This window comes from Gobius niger (assembly GCF_951799975.1).
Source record: "Gobius niger genome assembly, chromosome: 10".
In the NCBI taxonomy this organism is placed as follows: domain Eukaryota; kingdom Metazoa; phylum Chordata; class Actinopteri; order Gobiiformes; family Gobiidae; genus Gobius; species Gobius niger.
This window is the reverse complement of record NC_136861.1, coordinates 18911069-18930089: the sequence shown is the minus strand read 5'-3', so window position 1 is coordinate 18930089 and position 19021 is coordinate 18911069. Positions and strand designations below refer to the sequence as shown.

General features: G+C 38.6%; 5 protein-coding genes across 7 annotated transcripts; 3 read left to right on the top strand and 2 right to left on the bottom strand.

The window, feature by feature from the left end:
* Positions 1-1417: 1417 nt before the first annotated feature.
* On the bottom strand, positions 1418-5979 carry mgrn1b (mahogunin, ring finger 1b). Of its 3 annotated transcripts, none has more exons than XM_079564467.1 (17): positions 5630-5979; positions 5280-5398; positions 5096-5184; positions 4854-5000; positions 4098-4215; positions 3920-3986; positions 3755-3798; positions 3634-3681; positions 3409-3477; positions 3162-3321; positions 2988-3097; positions 2679-2893; positions 2382-2493; positions 2262-2307; positions 2085-2189; positions 1793-1838; positions 1418-1646 (listed from the first exon to the last, which is right to left on the bottom strand). In XM_079564467.1, the coding sequence occupies exons 1-16, from the start codon at positions 5715-5717 to the stop codon at positions 1798-1800; spliced, it is 1578 nt and encodes a 525-aa protein (XP_079420593.1). In that variant the 5' UTR covers positions 5718-5979; the 3' UTR covers positions 1418-1646; positions 1793-1797. The 3 variants fall into 3 exon arrangements, with proteins under 3 accessions (XP_079420593.1, XP_079420594.1, XP_079420592.1); XM_079564468.1 differs by having other exon boundaries at positions 1793-1832; XM_079564466.1 differs by lacking the exon at positions 1793-1838.
* A 1049-nt stretch (positions 5980-7028) lies between these two features.
* Positions 7029-9593, top strand: cdip1 (cell death-inducing p53 target 1). Its single transcript, XM_079564609.1, has 5 exons — positions 7029-7129; positions 8120-8260; positions 8459-8605; positions 8734-8995; positions 9458-9593. Exons 2-5 carry the CDS (start codon positions 8185-8187, stop codon positions 9567-9569), a joined length of 597 nt encoding a protein of 198 aa, XP_079420735.1. The 5' UTR covers positions 7029-7129; positions 8120-8184; the 3' UTR covers positions 9570-9593.
* Positions 9594-11105: 1512 nt separating this feature from the next.
* polr3k (polymerase (RNA) III (DNA directed) polypeptide K) lies at positions 11106-12630 on the bottom strand. Its single transcript, XM_079564643.1, has 3 exons — positions 12411-12630; positions 12002-12089; positions 11106-11243 (listed from the first exon to the last, which is right to left on the bottom strand). The coding sequence occupies exons 1-3, from the start codon at positions 12519-12521 to the stop codon at positions 11116-11118; spliced, it is 327 nt and encodes a 108-aa protein (XP_079420769.1). The 5' UTR covers positions 12522-12630; the 3' UTR covers positions 11106-11115.
* Positions 12631-12917: 287 nt separating this feature from the next.
* Positions 12918-15203, top strand: snrnp25 (small nuclear ribonucleoprotein 25). The gene is made up of 5 exons (XM_079564615.1): positions 12918-13296; positions 14369-14459; positions 14543-14648; positions 14916-14990; positions 15068-15203. Exons 1-5 carry the CDS (start codon positions 13087-13089, stop codon positions 15123-15125), a joined length of 540 nt encoding a protein of 179 aa, XP_079420741.1. The 5' UTR covers positions 12918-13086; the 3' UTR covers positions 15126-15203.
* Positions 15204-15768: 565 nt separating this feature from the next.
* Positions 15769-18656, top strand: LOC306969207 (uncharacterized protein; the record flags this gene model as incomplete). Its single annotated transcript, XM_079564807.1, has 5 exons — positions 15769-15910; positions 16051-16188; positions 16263-16349; positions 18321-18468; positions 18548-18656. 5 exons carry the CDS (start codon positions 15769-15771, stop codon positions 18654-18656), a joined length of 624 nt encoding a protein of 207 aa, XP_079420933.1.
* Positions 18657-19021: the final 365 nt, after the last annotated feature.

The following is a 19021-nucleotide window of genomic DNA, read 5'->3' as shown; positions in this document are numbered from 1 at the left end:
AGCAATGAGATATAAAAAGGAACGTGGGTCTACTTCAAGCCTAGGGTTTTAGCTTTCATTTAATGTGTGTGACTCTTGTGGGACGTTCTGTTGGTGGAGAAAGTGTGACAACTACAGGTATTACAGCACAAAACATAACTGCATAATAAAAACTATAGTATATAAAACCGGCTTGAATGCTAATAAGTGATCATCTTAAAACATTAGATTCAAATGGACTGCTCTCTGTTAGCATGGGCATTATGTTCTAAATCTAGATTATCTTGATATGTAGGTCTACCTCCACCTCGAGGATATACAATATTATGGCCACAATGGCTTCTCTGCTTCCACCTAGCTGTAAACTGATATAGACACATGAACAGGTAGGATAACAATGTTTGCTGTACTTAACATTTGCACTTTATTGTTTTACACATGCTGCTATACACACACGAGGAAATGGGATTGATTTTTAGCCACAACCACAGACTGAAGCCGTCCTGGATACCAGGTCAACAGTGGTCAGGAGAGGGACCGGAAGGCACAGTATCGAAGCAGAATTGCACAAAAGCAGAAGCAAAATGGTTTAAGGTTTTTATATTAACATGCAAATGCAGGCTTATAAAATGAACTTTTCACCTAATGTATTAATGTAAAATTTAATACACATAATCATATTGGTACTTTACACTAAGAGTAAGTGGATAACTGAAACATACAACATCAGAACAAAAAATGCAATAAAAATGGCTGTACACTTGTAAGACTAACAGCTGAGAAATGTTTACAGTTAAACATGTGTTCAATGCAACAAGCAGGCCGCTGTATTAGTTAAAGGCACATGTATCTAAAGAAATGCCGCCACAACACAGAAGCAGACACTCAAACTGCCACATTAACTATACAGAGACCACTGTGCCAACAGGCAAGTTGCTCCCGCGGCTTCAGGCTTGTCTTTGATACAGCTGTTGATTTAATTAGTAAATTTGTCACTCTTGCAGACTATTAAAATATTAAATAAAATGTTTACAGGATCTATAACTTTGATAAGCATTTATTTCTATATGAGCAATTCTACGGCTTCTCAGTACAGTTAAAATACATCTCACTTCATCTGGAAAAAGAAAACGTGTTTCCGACTGGTCATGAAGTCTTGAAGGGAATTATTCTGATGAATGTTGAGTGCAAAATCACTTCAATACAGAAAAAAAGACTTCTGCTCAAATCTGCTCATGAACCAAATAATACACAACATTTTTCTTTAGTTGATTTAAAAATCTCCCAAGTTTAGTGTCACGCAACGATCAACGTTAAGTGTGCTTAAAAGCACCACCATCTCAGGTAGTGGAACATTATATCTCTAATATAATGAAACGCATGAGACCTACAAAAACATTCTCAACTCAAGAAGTTAAAATATCAAAGTCAATTTCTCTTTTCTTAATGGAGAGACTGGTTAAGTTTACATGTCCACATTATTGAGTCTTGGCTCTCGTCCGGAGAGGGAGCTGACAGATGAGAGGGACAGGCTGATGTTAACGTGAATGTGACTCAGGGGCCCAGGTGCTCGTCCTCCAGACGGTAGTCGCTTGTGGAACACAGGAGAGGCTGGCTCGAGCAGTTCGTACTCTGACTTTTCAGGCTCTCAGTCGACTCCGACGACCCTTTAATGGTGAAAAACAAATCAAATCTGAAACGTTTTTATCATCAAAGCCATTGTTCAATAATGTCAGTACCTACAACTGGACAAAATAGTACATTTTTGAAAGAAAGCTTAAAGAAAGCGGAGTAGACAGAAAAGCCAACATACCACTGTTACTCCTCCATACCAATGGAGCAGGAGTCAGGACCTAGAGCTGCCCAGAAGGGGGCGGTACAGAGCAGCAGGATAACAGCAGTGTTAAGAAAGAAAAGAGCACAAAAGCACAGGTTAGAACCAAAGCACTGGAAAAAAGACCTGAATAAGCTTCAGTTCAAAAGCTGACTCTTTTGAAGAAGGCAGCAAAGAGCAGCTGAAACATGGCGAGGTATGACACACAAATACAAGTCTGGTTATATATCAAAGGTTTTTATGGTTCGTGTGTTTTGAAGACTGTGCTCACCTGGAAGAGACAGGTCTCCTGGAGGGTCACTTTCCGTTTTGGTCAAGCTGCTGTGCTCACTGCTACAGTCCTGAAGGATGTCTCCTCCTGTGGCCAGTCTGTCCTCTGTTGAAGAGTGAGAGTGTTAAATATCACTGAGTGCAGAAGGAAAGTGTTTCAAATATGCCTCACACTCACCATCATCAGGAGACAAGGACTCGGCCACATCCTCTGTTGCAGTATTCTGTAAACGATGTTTCACAGAGACAGTCAAACCTATTGTCCGCAACACTGCGTTTTGTATCTAAGGACACTTACCTCAGTGGGCGCAGGGCTGCTGGATAAAAGAGTATTTGGCTGGGCATCAGACATCTCAGACAGCTTCTCCTCATCCTCCTCCTGGATGGGGGAGGATGGAGACCTCAGGGTGCTGGTGAGGACAGAGTTGTAAATGTCAGAGTACGCTACGCAGCATGACATTAGTGGTTCCCAACCTTTATTCCTTAAACGCCTGTGCTACTTTTCAAATCATTTTTACTTAGTTAGTTCAAATTATATGTTATATGGGCTGACAAACTTTGGGAACCCCTGCTCTACAGATAAGAGCTTATTTACCTGTCAGGTGACTTGCTGACTTTGCTCTTCTGCAGACTGCCATCGCTCAGATGCTCCGGAGAGCTCAGCTGACCCCTCTCTCCTCCCACTCCCCCAGAGAAGTTGATGTCGTCATACAGAGGGGCAGACGGGATGGCGGGCGACACCGATCTCAGCCCATTCAGAGCCTCCAGCAGCGAAATGGGCTCGAATCCAGGAGGAACGGAGTCAGAGCTCTGTGTGGAATACATGATACATGACATATCCAAGACAAGTGGGATCGAACTTAGTCAAATGTATAACGATTTGTGCCAAAGAGGTTTTTGTTACCGAATGTTCATCGTGGTCCATGGTTTGTGCCAGGACAGGGCTGAAGGACACAGGGGACAGGGCGCCAGGCTTTTTCCTCACAGCTCTGATCTGCAGCAGTGCTCTGAACGCTGAAAGAGACCCCAAGGTAAACTTATATACTACAGACTATGGCATTTTTAAAGTGTTTCTTACGCAGTCTGCAGATGGGGCAGTTGTTGGCCTGGTATCGCAGTGTGTCCGCACAAGAGTTACAGAGACACAGATGTCGACAGGGCAAGATGAGTGTGTCCCTCAGGTCAGACAGGCAAACAACGCACTCGTTACTGTTGTCACTGTTCTCATCGTCTGAAGGCTGCAGAACAAAACTATACATTAATGACAATACAATACGGACAGCAATCGTGTGCAGCTTTGATTTAAACATAATAAAACAGTTCACCTTGGTTTCCTGGTTGTTCTTGTTCTCAATCCCATAGATTTCTTGTAAAAGGTAGCTCACACGGTCCACCTAGAAATGATGAAGGCATTTATACAAAAACACAAAAAGGCAACAAAAATTTCTCAATGATTTTGTAAGCGTAAACCAGTAAAAGCATAAAATCAAAGGTTGTAAAACAATTTCACTCAAACTATAAGAAAATGTAGTTTAGAATGTTACACTTACAATTTGCTTCTGTTTCAGAGGCTTGACTGAGAAGCTGCCGTCGACATGCTGCAAGAAAAACTTGGCATTAAAAAGGATGAAGTTATGGAATACACTTATCATCTCTAAAATGTATACACACTCTTTCAAAAGCCGCCAAAAGCACATGAGCATGTCCCAAGCAATCTGGAAAGGCAAAAAATAATGATGAGGGAATTTATCTACTACTTATGGACAGTCAAGCATTAGAATATACCAGTATAACAGTTGAACGACAAAAGCTGTGACATGAGGTCTTTTCACTCACCGTCTCCTTCGTCTACCACAGCTTGGATCACCATTGGAAACACTCCACGGTCCAGGTCGAAGTTTAGCTGTAATGGAAAGACTTCATTATTGAATATGCAATGAAGCATCAGCTGGAGTCTGTACTGTGTTGTCAGGAGCCTTGTTAATTCATAAAAGGTAACAGAGTAAATACTCACATCTTCCTCCTTCCACTCACTGAAGTCAATTTTAAATGAAGGCATTGAGAATTGTTGGCTCACGCCTCTTTTATAGTGAACCGTTTCAGAAAGCATAGATGGGTCCTTGGGACTGTACCTGAAGATTGACAGAAAGCATATTTGAAGACACTTCACCGTTACTGTGAAGCCAATGGTAAAGTTTACATGTTTAGGAGCCAGGAATAAAACTTTGACCGTGTTAAAAAAACATTCATAATATAGTAATACTGAATCTACCATCTTGACTGTCCTTATCTTTGAGTTATCAGTGGTATCCACTAGATATGGCACGACTTTAAAGGAATAGGCCACCGTTTTTGCACACTGAGATATGTTGTTACCTTAGCTTGGATAAGTTGATATGTACCTGTCCGGTCGCTTCTGACTTCATCCCCGTTTGGGTCCATGAGGAGAGGAGCAGAGGCTAAATGCTAACAACATGTTCGGTGTTTTTACGTGACTGAGCGCACACGTAAAGACCAGACAGGTACACATCAACTCATCTAAGCTCAGGTAAGAACATATCTCAATATGGAAAAACAGTGGCCTATTCCTTTAATGTATCTATTTCAGTCTTTTGACATTTAAAAACATAACGCACTTCCAACTTTCTTTCCATCTTTGGTTAAAGCAGTGAAACTTGTATGAGACGTCTACAGCATTACACTATTGGTGCAGCTCCTGTTCTATTCATATTGAGAATAGTGCTCAAAACATGTCACATATTATCCTTACACTGCCATCCCGTTAGAGAATTCCTCGAATGCTTGGCAATAAAGAGTGATGGCAACACGAGCGTCAGCATCGAAGGTGAATTCCACTCCATACTGAACTTTGGGCTTTCCTCCTTCTTCGACGGGTGTGTCAGAGTCATCTTTATACCTGGCACACAGACGTTACAGCCATCATCATCACCAGAGAATTGGCCTCATTCTGTAAAACATTTACCCGGCAAAAGGCCATAACGCAACACTTACCTGACCAAGCGTAAGGAGTCCTTTCTTATGTTTACCAAGCTCCTTAGTGTTTTCACAGGCTCATGGGGTGCCGGTGTGACATATGGGAACTATAACAGACATTATAGTGTGAGAAAACAAAGAGGGAGGCAAGGTGTATCCCTGCTTAGGAAACACCAGTGGGAAACAGTGATTACATAATTACCTGCACTGGTCGGTTGCCTAGAAAGTTTAAGTCCATGTTTTCACCAAAAAGATATCCCTCTGGATGGGGTGTGTCAAATTTTTCCCCTCCCATGAAAAAATGGCTTGCAAAATAATTCCCTGAGAACAAAGAATTACAAAACATAAACATCACTATCTTAGCTAAAATTATGAAGATCAGATAAGACATTTCTATAGTCGATAAGGCATGTCAACACAATCAAAGCGCTTCAACACTTTCACAGTAGCTTGCATACAGGATGGAGGTCTGGTGAAACAGCTTATTAGGGTTAAGTAGCTGCCTTTGACGATATACAAGTCTATCTTCTAATGTTATGAAGCAATACTTACCAGATTTGGGTGGAAATCGATACGCCGAATTGGCTTGTATATCGATATCTTCAACACCAGCAATTCTCCGGCTGAGTATGGACCCCATCTCTGAGGCTGGATCTCCAAATGTTAGCTTTGATTAGCCAAACGCTGAGCGGCGGTGAAGGACAACGAGACAGCTCCTGTGACCACTCTCCCAGGGCGCACAATAACGCCAGAAGCCGAGTGTTGTCAGCCAAATATGTCCAAGTTAGCTATTTTAACATTTTATTCCTTTGATCGTCGGTGACTGCGCAGCGAAGGCTAATGCTAACAGGCACAGAATCGCTGTTATTTTCAGTGTTATGAAGCTGCAGACCAGAGCACCCGCTGATTCAGGACCTTTGCAGGGTTTTGATCCCCACAGCGCCATCTGCTGTTTTAAAGATCGATAGCATGCCCTACAATTTTTTTTTATTTTTTATTTTTTATTTTTTTTAAACGCTGGTGGCAAAATTAATTATATTAATGATAAATTAATGATAGGTAGCAAATCACGAAACGAGGTCTATAGGTTTATTTATTTTATTTTATTTTATTTACTGTTTGCCAATGCCAACATATCTAACATGAAATAAAACTGGTGTATATCATGTTAGTCTATGGCATAGACTGTGCATTTCATTCTTAATTTAAAGTACATTGTTTGTTAACATTCCGGGCTGGAAGCTAGATTCCTGAATATTTCCATTGTAGCTGTTGTCATAGTAACGATAAACAAATGTCGAACTGTTGTTGGAAATATCCTATGGAAATATCAGATAAACCTTATTTTGTCGTCTCTAGTGTCAGTCCTCTTGTTCTTGCACCTTAAGCCACAACAGGACCACATCATTTAGTTGTAGTTTTAACAACAGTTAGACATTTGTTTACCGTTACTATGACAGCAGATCGGAATCTAGCTTCCTGCCTCCAGCTAAGCCCGGAATGTTTATAAACAATTAAAGGGTCAATATGGACTTGTCTCAAAAAACAAGGGTCGCAAATCTGTGCGGTTGTGATTCTGCAGTGTGCTCCGGTCTGCGGGTTCATCCTACTCCTTGTTTTGCCTAGGACTGTGTAAAAAAAAAAAAAAAAAAAAAAGAAAAGAAAAGAAAAGAAAGGGCATATCTGATTGGATGTTTATTATTAGGCAGTTGTTATTTCATGTCATGTCTATTTTTTTTTTAATCTATCTTTATTTATTTTTATTATCTGCTTTTTTTCTCCCTTTAATTTAGTGCAACGTGTTTGCTGAATGTACCTTTAGTAAAACCCTAATGTTAGCATTGGGCATAAGTTGTTTAAATGTTCTTCTTCTTCAAACACAACGTTGTCATGTTTTAACAACATTGTCCCCGCTGTCAATCAATTATTAACAAAAATCAACCTGACGCCGTAAATTGATCGTAAATGACGTCAGCCGTAAATCCAGAGCAGCGGATGTTGACGACTGCAAAACCGCGGAGGACGGGCTGTCATTTTCCATCTAAAAAGCAGGTAATTACGTGTTTATTACTATGACAGCTGTTTAAAAGACGTAAGGGGACACCGCATTATATCGCACCCGCATTAACAAGGGTTTTATTCAGCAAGACTTCCGAAATGTGTGTTTGTGTGCTCACATACGCGACTACGCTAGGCACGGCTAAAATAACACCACTAGCAAGGCAGTAGTATTCTCTGGTATCAAACAAATAATACATCTGCGGAACCACGCTTGAATATTACGGTTTAAACTTTGTTGTATTTGTAATTATGTTTCTCAAATTCTTTGATACACAGGGCTTGTCATAGAGTCATAAATATCGCTGTAGCAGCCGCTAGCTTAGCTTTGATAACCAACTAATGGCGATCACTGTCTGTTTATAGGTATTGTCACAATGCTACACAAGAGCACAATCATTGAAGTAACAATAATGATAAAGATAGAGTCCTACATGGAAACAATAAAGGCTTCTGCTAGCATCATTACGTAACAAAGTTCTCCACTGTTAGTTGTTGTGCAAGTAGCTTTGGCTTGGATTAACTGGTAAAGGATTAAAGAACAGCTAGCCAGAGTTACTGACTAACTAGCTCAGGACTTTCTCTTTTTATTTGCTTAAATATTTTGGTGCTTTTTACATTAAAAACTCAATTGTACTTCATTATAAAAGGGATACTTCAGATTTTTTTTTATTCATACATTAAGCAGCATAAAGAAGAGCTGCTGAGATCACCTAACATACTGAAAGGTGCATTTTGAGATTATCGGCTGGTACACAGAGTAATTTTAAACACGGGTCCTGTCCTCTCTGTAATTGGCTTGTCGTCATTACTCTCTCTACATATGCCTCCCATCTTCATTTTACTAACTAAATACACTGCCTTCTTATTTGCTAACTGGTTAAAATGTGCATTTAATTTAGTTTTCTCACTGCTGTTTGTGCCTTTCTTGAGAGTTGCTGAGCAACATATTGAATCCTTAGTGACACACGTTTCTTGTTTCAGATCAAAATATTCGCTGTAGGTGAAGCTGTGCCCTGCCTCGATCGTGGTTCAAACCTCCGGCAATAATGTCGAATGATCCTCCTCCTCCATATCCCGGAGGACCAAGTGCACCACTCTTTGAAGAAAAGAATGGTCAACCTGGTAATGGATGCATTTAAGATAATGGATAGCAATAATGTATCTTCACATTATTGCTACATAATGTGAAGATACACTATGTAGCTTCACATTATGTAGCAGGGACAAGTTGTTTGTATTGTAGCTTGTTTGTAATGTAGCGTCACTGTTTTGGTCAGTAAGAAATGGTTTACTGACCAAGAATTTGTTATCCTCCCCCAGTAAGAACAGCTCAGCCACAACAAGGCTATCCTCCGCCTCCAGACTATGGTCCTCCACCATATGAAGGGCCACAGCCTGGTTACCTCCCTCCTCATGTTCCTGGAGAGGGAGCAATGCCTATGCCAATGCCAATGCCGCCTCCACCAGGTACCAACATCCAACTCTGTTTACAACATGGGAAATTCCTTTACACCTCCCCCTTCGTCAAACTGAGTGACACTATTGTACGAAAAACGTTGCCCTTACTACAAACTCAGAAATATTGTTGTGTGCAGGTGCTCACTATCCTCCTCCCGGTCACTACACTCACCCTATGCCCGGACAGATGGGCCCAGGTCCTGGTCCATTCATCCACTCAGCCACAGTGCTGGCCCCTCCGGGAGCAGCGACCACTGTGACTGTGCTGCAGGGAGAAATGTTCCAGACCACACCGGTGCAGACCGTCTGTCCACACTGTCAACAGGCCATTGTCACCCGCATTTCCCACGACATCGGCCTCATGAACACACTCTTCTGCCTCTTCTGCTTCTTTGTAGGGTAAGTCGACAGAAGTCACACACAGGGCTAAATAAGGGCATGGTTCATAATTAAATTGACTTTTTGAAAATACCCGTTTGTGTCCTCTCAAGAGAAGAGACACTCAGGTCTTCTAAAATCAATATGGCTTGCCCATGACAAATATTTACCATTTACCTCGAGTGTGCACTTGCATAATTTTCATTCTAAACACAACCCCTAAAGTTCTGCACTGAGAGACAAAACAAATATTAACAATGCACACTTGACACTAAGATGGAAATATTATAATGTCTTGGAAAAGTTACTTACTTGGACTATTTAGGGTTAGCGCCACTATTTTGATACTTATACTGCAGATGACTGTAGATATAGACAAAAAAAGACAGTGATCTCAGTTTTCAGTCAGTTTGAATCAATATAAATGAATTGATATTTTGAAGATGATCCTGTTTGATCTGAACATTCTGTCCTGTTTGGCAGGTGTGATCTGGGCTGCTGCTTGGTTCCCTGTCTGATCGATGACCTTAAGGATGTGACACACTCTTGCCCGTCCTGTAAGGGGTACATTTACACATACAAGCGTATATGCTAACCACCGGCAGCTATTTGATACGACAAACATGCACCTGAATAAACTCACAGCTCCTCCTGCTGGTAACGACAGGCTTTTTCCTGAGTTTAGTGTTGTGTAATCCATTACATTGTATTCACGCCTGTCCTTATTTGTTCATAATTAATTTATATACTGTATACCATTTTATATTTTTATCTAATGCCTCACTAAACACTCAAATAGGAGGCGGGCGACCCACAACTGAGCCATTCTGCCAAAGGATGGATTGTAATTTAATGCATTTATGTGAAGGACTGAAACAAAGCCTCGCTTAGGAACGACTGTGAAACACTTTAACTCACTATTTATTTACAATCTTTAAACATGTGTATGTATGTTAAAATACTTGATATGTCCTCGAATCATGTTTTATTTCTTAACGAGTTCATATGAAAAGCTGATTTTTCATATACACTAAAAACATCCTTTTATCCTTTTGAATGTGAAACACTTCACCTAGAGAAAATAGGCTTGTAGTGGACTGCCCAAGGTTGCTGTTACTTGCTAATCTAACTGATTTTTTTTGGGCTGTTGGCAGTAATTACTGAGCTTTTACACGTCAGTGCAAGCTGACATGTGCAATTTGATACACTAAACATATGCACTTTAAGTTTTATTTTATTTCATTTTATTTCATCCTTAATAACCACACACAATCAAAGGTTCTCAGTGAACATGTTTTATTATTTAAAGTCTTAGGCCTTTTTGCATTGTTGTTCATTTGAGAATATAAAAAAAAAGAAAAACACTGTTTTACATATTTCAGAGAAAAAAATAATTTCAAATGCAGCTAGTACATGAAGTTTTTTGTTTAACTAAACGCAATAGTTAAACTAGAGACATGCATGACAGGAGCCACGTCTCTTTAGCATTTCGTGATACTAGTGCCACTCACACCTGATAGTGCCACAGTTAAGTTGTCATAAAAATGCTGTAAAACTGTGCTTTTCTGAGGCACAATCATCAAATAAAAAAATTTTACTCTTCTGATATGGCATCATCTTTTAAGATACTTCAAATGCATGTTAGATTATAGAGATGTTTTCAACAAAAAATGTACACTAGTAACTTCTCTATAATTAGACTTTAACTGAAATTGATCTAAAAAGTGACTCCATTAACAATGAATCAATTCAACTCGTACAACAGCATGCTCCAAGTATCTTCTCATCAAAGCAGTTGACACTGTATAAGCCATGTAATTAAATGAAGGCTACTGAACACTAAAAAACTGCATTTTCCCTAGTTAAGCTGTGCAGGAAAGTTGAAGGACTTTGAAGACAATGTATTGTACGCCATTGTGGTTAATGCCGGTCTGTATTGCTTTCTAAATGTCTGTGGTATGTACAATGATGTAAGTCTAAACTTGTTACTATTTTATCAATAAAAAGCAGAACGTGTTTCAGAAAGCAAACTTTATTTTTATGTTACTTCTGTAAAGAAGACCGTATTTAATAGGTCGAGTTTTATAATAAATAAAAAAATACAAAATAATTTTCCAAACGATATTGAAAGTGCCAAGGGGTTAATCTCTCCACCTGTGTCCACACTGTACGTTGCAGCATTTGTAAAAAGTGGTCATGGGTTCATCTGCGGATCTGGTTTGAATCTGCATGAAATATGCCCGAGGATGCTCACACTTGGGACATGTTTCTGAAACAAAACAAAGGGTCTTTAGAAGTGGCTTGGCTTGGATTTCCAAGCCTGACAAGCATCTCAAAGTGCTACAATAGCTTAGGACTGGGCGATGTGGACTAAAAGTCATATCCCGATATATCTTGGTTGAATATCTATATACGATATATATCCCGATATTTTTTCCGCAAAGTGAGAGCTGAAATGTTAAGTCTAAGTCAAAGCCAAATACGAGTAGTTTTTATTGAAGATATATAACATATAAGCATAAACACTGTATAACAAAGCTCCATAAGCTGCACATTTAAATAAAAAAATATCTTAAATAAAAATAGCCTAGAAAATAAAGTAGGGCAATCTTTTTCTGAGGGCAGCATTTATATATAAAGAGACAACAAAATAAAGTTCTCAGTTTAAGATAAACTTTTTTTAAAAATCAGCTTGAGATTACCTGTTTCTTTTGGTTAACTTAATAGCTTATCTGGATTTGAAATATCCCGATATATACGATATTCCATATCTCATTTAAAAATATATCGATTTATCTTAAAATATTGATATATCGCCCAACCCTACAATAGCTCACTATTTATTAAACTACTTCTTTAGCCAGTGCTGCCCTGGAGCCGACTAACAGATGTGGCTGTCCCTCTATGCAAACAGCCAGTAAGTGTCCAGGCCAAGTACACAGAAACAGGCTGATGGTAAGATGCTCTATCACCTGAGCAACTAACGCCCATTGTCTAAACTTTAAACCAAAAGAAGTGCTTATTCACCTGCAGTGGAGTCGACATTCTCCCAAGCAGCAGCTCCGCCAAGAACATCATCCACCTCCTTGAGCTTTGGGTATTTTCTATTGTTTACCTGGGTCAAGGAAAGATTATTTAAGAAAAGAGAGAAAGTAATAAATAAATACACAGACATACCTTTAGTCGATTTAATCTAAAAAGTGACCTTACTGATGATATAAATGATCATTAAAAATACATAAATGTTTTAGATTTCAAGATACACACTTCATTTTGTAATGTGGCAGTTACAAATAAAGACATGGTAAGCTTTCATTTCATTCATCAGCAGTAAAAGATAACAAATAACACACTTAGAACCACGTCAAAACAGCCTAGAAGTTAAATTATAACCTTAATCCATAGTATAATCATTTAATCTGCTGAAATAACCCACCTTTCTGGTTATGTTATGGACGTATGGACATGTGTTGCAGGCGAATCTCATACACTTTTGACCCTCTTCGACGATCAAAACATTCCCACAAGTTGGACAAAACAAAAGCATGTTTCTGGTTAATTATCAAGTAGCTATAAATCATCAGTAACGCAATTCATGCTCAGAAAACACACCAAAAGGGAAAATGTCTCTACAGTAAACAAACTATTGCATGAGGTTGTAATACCGGAAGTGTAGCGCGATAATAAGTTAAATTGTAACTGTCGCCGCCTGTCGTTTCGGAGGAAGAAGTGAAGTGTTGTTCAACTCTTTATCAATAATCCCAAAAATATTATGTTGGATTACACCGTTAGTAATGAATGTGCGTGAGTGTTTTTTAATACATCTCCGATTATATTACGTTGTTATTTAGCGAACAGAACAAGCTATTCTTTATGCGGAACTATACCTCGTTTAGAGTGTCGCCCCGGTCATATATATGAGTAACACACAATACTTATTCCTCATCTGCTGCCGAGAGAATGAATGAAAGATTTACTTTAAAACTATTGTGATTACTGAGATTATAAAATCAAACATATTTTAGTTTCTTGCTTTTTTTGTTGTTGTTGGTGATTCAGTTATTTGTAAACCTTGGTTGTTAGTGCTTCTTCGTGAATGTTTTGAGGGGCTGATGGAGAAGCAGGACGTGGACACTGTTGAGCAAGGACTTATAAAAGATGAGAAGACTGAGGACAAAGACATTGTGGAGCCTGGGCCTGATGCTGAGGAGGAGGAGGAGGACGACGAGGAGAATCTTCCACATTCAGAAATCCTAGACATTTTTGAAGAGGGTTTGGCTCGCCTGGTGCAGGACCCTCTTCTCTGTGATTTGCCTATTCAGGTATTGTATTACTTTGATGTCAAGGATACAGTAGAAGTATCTATTTGTGTTATAACTATCTGTGGTCACGATTTTGAATATTCCATTTTCCAATCAGCAGAAGTCCTTTCTTCAGATGTTACAGGGTGGTAAATCTGCAATTTTAGCCTATTCATTTTAGTAAGAAATAATGTGTTTTAAGTGAGATTTTTTCTGGTTTAGAAAAGTGTACAATCAATTTAGATATCATTCTGGCCAATTAAGATACATATATTTTTTTAAATTCTAGACACTGGTCCACTAAACCTTTTACGTCATGGCAACACGTACACAGTCAGCCACCTCTTTCTCTCTTGGTACAGCTGCGTTTTTTGCCTTTTCCTGTGAACTGCATTTGCAGGTTCCACATTGTTTTGCTGGATGCTTTTGTACGTCTTTGCCATATTTTTGTGGGGTTCAGTGGATTTCATATTGGTCCTGAAGAATGCTACAGAATAGCTAGCTTATGAGCTAAAGAGGCCTACAAATGTTATCTTCTGAAACACTGAAGACGCACCAAAAGCCCCCCACAGCTGCACCACAGTGGAGGTGTCATAAGAAGCGCTACAGGAAAAAACTGAAATAAATGAAAGGGACAAACGAGGAGGTAATTGGGCAAGACTCACAGCTAAGCCATACATTCCTTCTATTGTTCTGGCTAATGTCACTGGAGAATAAACTACGCTCTTCCCAGAAGACGGTGAAAGACTGTTGTGTCAGCGGATTGAGCTGACCAGTGCAGGACACCACGATCGGAAACGAGGACAAACCCCGGAGACGCTGTACCGTTTCTCTCCGGGTGCTACGGTTTCCTCTACCTCTAAAAACATGCTGGTCAGGTTGGCCCACAATGGTGGTGCGGCTCAGGAACACAATTTCGTTGTACGGTTGTACAATGACAAATACAGCACTTACTTACTAAACCACTGGTCTATATACTTCGGTAAAACATGTAATATTTAATAGAATACTTGATGTTTATTCTATATAGTATAATCCTTGATGTTTAATGCGAGGATAATAGTATAATACTTGATGTTTATTTTATCTTTAGGTGACACTTGAAGAGGTAAACTCTCAGATAGCGCTGGAGTATGGCCAAGCCATGACAGTGAGAGTGTTAAAGGCAGATGGTGAAGTTATGCGTAAGTGACTATTCTAAGATATTACTGTTTTTCTGTAAAGATAATCGACATGAAACTGTTATCAATGTTTCTTTCTCCTAAAGCCATAGTGGTTGTCCAAAATGCTACAGTCCTGGATCTGAAAAAGGCCATTTCCAGATATATGGAGCTCAAACAGCAGCGTGAAGGAGGGGTCAAATACGTCAGCTGGTGAGTGAATAAGTATCAACATTATGTTTCTTAACAGAAAGGGTTCACATAATGGGACTTCTTTGGTGGAGGGGTGCACCATGATATTAATAAAATAATGCTTATTACGGGTTGCCCCAGTGGCATCGAAGGATGGGTTAAATGCAGAGGACAAATTTCCCTACGGGGACAATAAAGTATACACACAAACAAACAAACAAACAAACAAACATAAAAACTAAATAGAAGACACTCAGCAAACGCCTCATTATTCTTGTTATTTTACAGGCGGTACGTTTGGAGTACATATCATTTAGTGTTTCAAGGAGAAAAGCTTGAAGATGACAAAATAAGGCTTAAGGAGTAAGTGTGTTTCATCACTTTACACATTTGCACATGATACACGGCCTGAAAATGCACTTGTTATGTTTATGTTTTAGTTATGGAATCAGGAACCGAGACGAAGTGACATTTATGAAGAGACTAAGGAAAAAGTAACGATCACAACTTCCTGGTGTGGGATTATTATTCATTTACATATTTCCACAAAGAACAGTTGTAACGTGTATCATACAAAGAGTGTCCTATTGTAAATAATTTATTAAATTTTTTAACAAAATACTAATTTCTGTTGTTGGTTCACTGATTGTTTTATTATTTAAGCTTTGAATATGTTGGCACCAGGCTGTTGCTGATGCTTTCTTTACAGGGCTTTACAGTTGTGCACATATAATTTGAATATTTCCTGATAGAGGCAAACACAGGGCTCAGTGTCTGTTACGGGTGATATAAGTGCACATGTTACAGTTTGGAAGAAGACAGCGAACCTACAGGTAAATAGTGTTTATTTTTGTTTATATTTAGCAAGGAATTGAAACTTACATATTTGTTTGAAATGGCTTCATCAGAGGGAGTTGTATATTAAACCTGTTTAGATAAAGCCTCAAGTTAAAAATAGTTGAATTGGGCGTCATTTAAGGCAGTAGGCAAATCACTTCACCATTATAATCCTTAGGCACTAGGTTATGAAACAGGTATTTGCTCTTATTCATATGATGAGGTGCGTCAAAGTCTGCTGATGGTGAGGTTTATGTGTCTGCTTAAATTGTCTCTAAATAAACAGATCCTGACTCTTTTTGCGATGGCTTCCATTGAGGATGAGGAGGAAGAGATATTGCACGAGTTAAGAAATGTGTCCATGAAGATGCAGCAGCTCCTCGAACGGAAAAAGGTGGTGTGTATCATGGAAGAGCTGAAAAAAAGAGTCGGCTATGAACCAACAGGTGAGAGTTTAAAGTATAGTATTGGTATTTAAGAGGTTATTGCGCACTGAATGCAAATGAGTTCATGTTTTGAGTGTTGTATGTGAGAGGGTAATACATTTCAGTAAAATGGTTTATATAATGTAGAACTGTCTCAATAGATGAAGCGGAAGAGGTGAATGAGCAAGAATTGGACCAAATTGAAAAGAAACTAAGCCAGTTGGAAACTATAAGTGCTGAACTTCAACAGAAACATGACAAACTCAAGAATGGTCAAATTATGAAGCCTAAAGCAAAAGGTGGGGCAGAAATATTTCACATGTGCTTCCTGCTGGACTGGACTGAGTAATACATGCTTTTTTTGGGGTCACAGTTAGCCTCAGTGGAGAGGAATCTGACTCAGGTTTTTCGAGCTCAACGCCTCAGGTTTTCTTTGTGGAGCCCCATCCTGATATCCCAGGTATGAAGACTTAGAATATGAGAATAGAATCAGAAAAGAACAATCGCTAATAAAATGCAATGTTGTTTGGAATTTAAACTGATGTTATTGTATCTATGTTTTTTCATTGAATTTGCTTAAAGTAAAAAAAAAAAACTGCTTTCTATTGCTGGGTTGCAGATGACATCACAGCATTCTAAAGGCCTATACTATTATATAGAGGAAAAACTATTTTGTTTATGAGGAAATTTTTGTTTGGTCTCGTACAGAGATCATGGACCCAGTGACTGATATTGATGATATTTTTATTTATTCATATATTTTCTTTTTAGCTACGACTTGTGAAAGTGTAATGTTGTTAATAGGAAAAACTGGCTCCTGTTGGGTCCAATGACATCATCACATTCTAGAAAAGCTAGCTAAAAAGAAAATATATGAATTAAAAAAAATATCATTAATATCAGTCACTGGGTCCATGATCTCTCTGTACAAGACCAAAAATTTCCTCAAAAACGAAATAATGTTTCCTCTATATAATAGTGTAGGCCTTTAGAATGCTGTGATGTCACCTGCAACCCAGCAAGAGGTTATGTTCACGTGACATCACAGCATTCTAAAGAGCCCTTTGTTTAAAATTGAGGCGGAGGGCAACAGAAAATTCTATTGTGGAAACCATGGTAACTCTCAGTAATTTCTCAGTAATTCCTGCACCAAATCACATGAAACAGAAACTGCCACAAAGTTCGAAGTCACCTCTTCCAGCACATATGAACTATGGTCTCATTATTTCCTCATGAAGGCGTCCAAAAGTGGTGACAAAATTCAAAAACATGAGTGTGATGTTGGTCAGAAAGGACTTGCAGCCATGAAAATAATGTGGCAGGTTTGTGAATCCAATGGCGATCAAATAATAATCAGGGAAAACATTTGGATATTACAGTTTTGGAAATTTCTTTCAAAAACTGCCCTCCAACTGAAATAGAATTCTGAATGTGAATTTAGAATGTGATGATGTCATAATGTCAGATGGAGAGCAAGGCCAATACAACCCAATGGGAGAAATGCAGTTTTTGGAAGAAATCTCCAAAACTAAAATTTAGAAATGTTTTTCCTCATCAGTATTTGATTGTGCTTTGATCCACAAACCTGTGATATTATGTTTATGTCTGAAAGTCCTTTCTATTGGACAACTTCACAGTCATGTTTTCGCATATTGTCACCACTTTTTGACGATTTTCAGAGAAAATAATTGGACATTAGTTCATATGTGCCGACAGAGGAGACAATGAACTTTGACAGTTTGTTTCATGTGGATTCCTCCAGTAATGACTGAGATATGAGCCAAAAACAAAGACAAAAATATGCATTTTGTCAGTTACCACAGTTACCATAGTTACCTCAGTTGCTCCACCTCAATTTTAAAGTATGGGCTCTTTAGATTGTTGTGATGTCACGTGAACGCTACCTATTAATGGCTTTTCATTTATTTTATATATATTCAATTAAAGCAAAAAAAAAAAAAAACAATTATATTTTTTGAGCCGTAGTTTGGACACCCTTGATATTATAGAAAAAAAAGGGTTCAGCTCTCTAATGATAATAAAAATAATATTCATAAAACCTCCTCAAGTTGTTATTATTATCAATATTATTATGATCGTCTTCATTATCGTAAGATGATTTTCCAATATTAGTGCGTAAAAACATATAGTCATATTTCCTTTATTGCTCTGGTACTCTTTTTCTTCCCGGAGTTCACTTATTAAAGTCACTGTCAGACGTTATTGGCTGTTCTACTAATTTGTGTAAAATAAAGTTTCCTGAGGAGCTGGAAAAAACAACCTAAATCCTGAAGTAAGAAGCTGAATATGTTTTTAGAAATAGATGAAAAATTATAATCTTACATAATCAGAATTATTTTACTTTTTTACCGTACATGATGCCGTATTTTGAACTTTACTATGTTATGATGGTTTTCTTGTTCGGAAACAGCCCCCACAGTTATTTTAGATCATGACAAGCTTAACTTTGAGCCAGCCAAAACGCAGTGCCCCGAGTGCCTGGAGTACATAACCACGCAGGTCTCCACGTCTGTGAGCAGCGTCACGTGGCTCGTGTGCATGGCGACCGCCCTGATGGGGTGAGATGGCCAACCATTTCTCATTTACGTAAAAAAAAAAAAGTCCACTGTGCCTTATGACGTTATTGTTTCCTTTCAGGTGCGTGGCCGGGTGTTGTCTGATCCCCTTCTGTATGGACAGCTTCAAGTCCAGCACACACAAATGTCCCAAGTGTAACACGTCGATCACCACTGTGAAGAAGCTTTAAGAGCAACATTGACGCTTGACCTAATCCAATGAACAAGTATTTATAGTTTAGACTTTTAAGAATAGCTTTGTCGGGCTCTACTTTACTGCACTGTAATAATAGCGTTGTAACTGGGGATTACAGGGTGTTTATCAAATGCAAATATTATCATGAAAACACGAGCAATGTTTCCTGGTCTTTTATACTGGGGCAAAGTTGTCCTGTTTCCATGAATCAATTACTACTACATTTGTAATTACACTTTAAAGTACCTACTTCCAGTCTATTACTATGCTACTGAGCTGTTAATTAATAAAGCACTACCAATAGTTTTAATGCACTATTCTGCATATATTGTAAAATACAAAATCCTTTTCTGTGACGTG

Bases quoted from the DNA above. Each gene is read 5' to 3' on its own strand.
- mgrn1b (XM_079564466.1), bottom strand. From the start codon at position 5,717: ATGGGGTCCATACTCAGCCGGAGAATTGCTGGTGTTGAAGATATCGAT. The intron at 5,001-5,095 runs GTAAGTGTTGCG...TCTGTGTGCCAG, and splicing joins GACTCCTTACGCTTGGTCAG to GTATAAAGATGACTCTGACA. The intron at 2,308-2,381 runs GTAAGTGTCCTT...CATCGTTTACAG, and splicing joins GCAGCCCTGCGCCCACTGAG to AATACTGCAACAGAGGATGT.
- cdip1 (XM_079564609.1), top strand. From the start codon at position 8,185: ATGTCGAATGATCCTCCTCCTCCATATCCCGGAGGACCAAGTGCACCA. The intron at 8,606-8,733 runs GTACCAACATCC...TGTTGTGTGCAG, and splicing joins GCCAATGCCGCCTCCACCAG to GTGCTCACTATCCTCCTCCC. The intron at 8,996-9,457 runs GTAAGTCGACAG...CCTGTTTGGCAG, and splicing joins CTCTTCTGCTTCTTTGTAGG to GTGTGATCTGGGCTGCTGCT.
- polr3k (XM_079564643.1), bottom strand. From the start codon at position 12,521: ATGCTTTTGTTTTGTCCAACTTGTGGGAATGTTTTGATCGTCGAAGAG. The intron at 12,090-12,410 runs GTGGGTTATTTC...TCCTTGACCCAG, and splicing joins TCCATAACATAACCAGAAAG to GTAAACAATAGAAAATACCC. The intron at 11,244-12,001 runs GTGAATAAGCAC...GTTTTGTTTCAG, and splicing joins GAATGTCGACTCCACTGCAG to AAACATGTCCCAAGTGTGAG.
- snrnp25 (XM_079564615.1), top strand. From the start codon at position 13,087: ATGGAGAAGCAGGACGTGGACACTGTTGAGCAAGGACTTATAAAAGAT. The intron at 14,460-14,542 runs GTAAGTGACTAT...TTTCTCCTAAAG, and splicing joins GGCAGATGGTGAAGTTATGC to CCATAGTGGTTGTCCAAAAT. The intron at 14,991-15,067 runs GTAAGTGTGTTT...TTTATGTTTTAG, and splicing joins GACAAAATAAGGCTTAAGGA to TTATGGAATCAGGAACCGAG.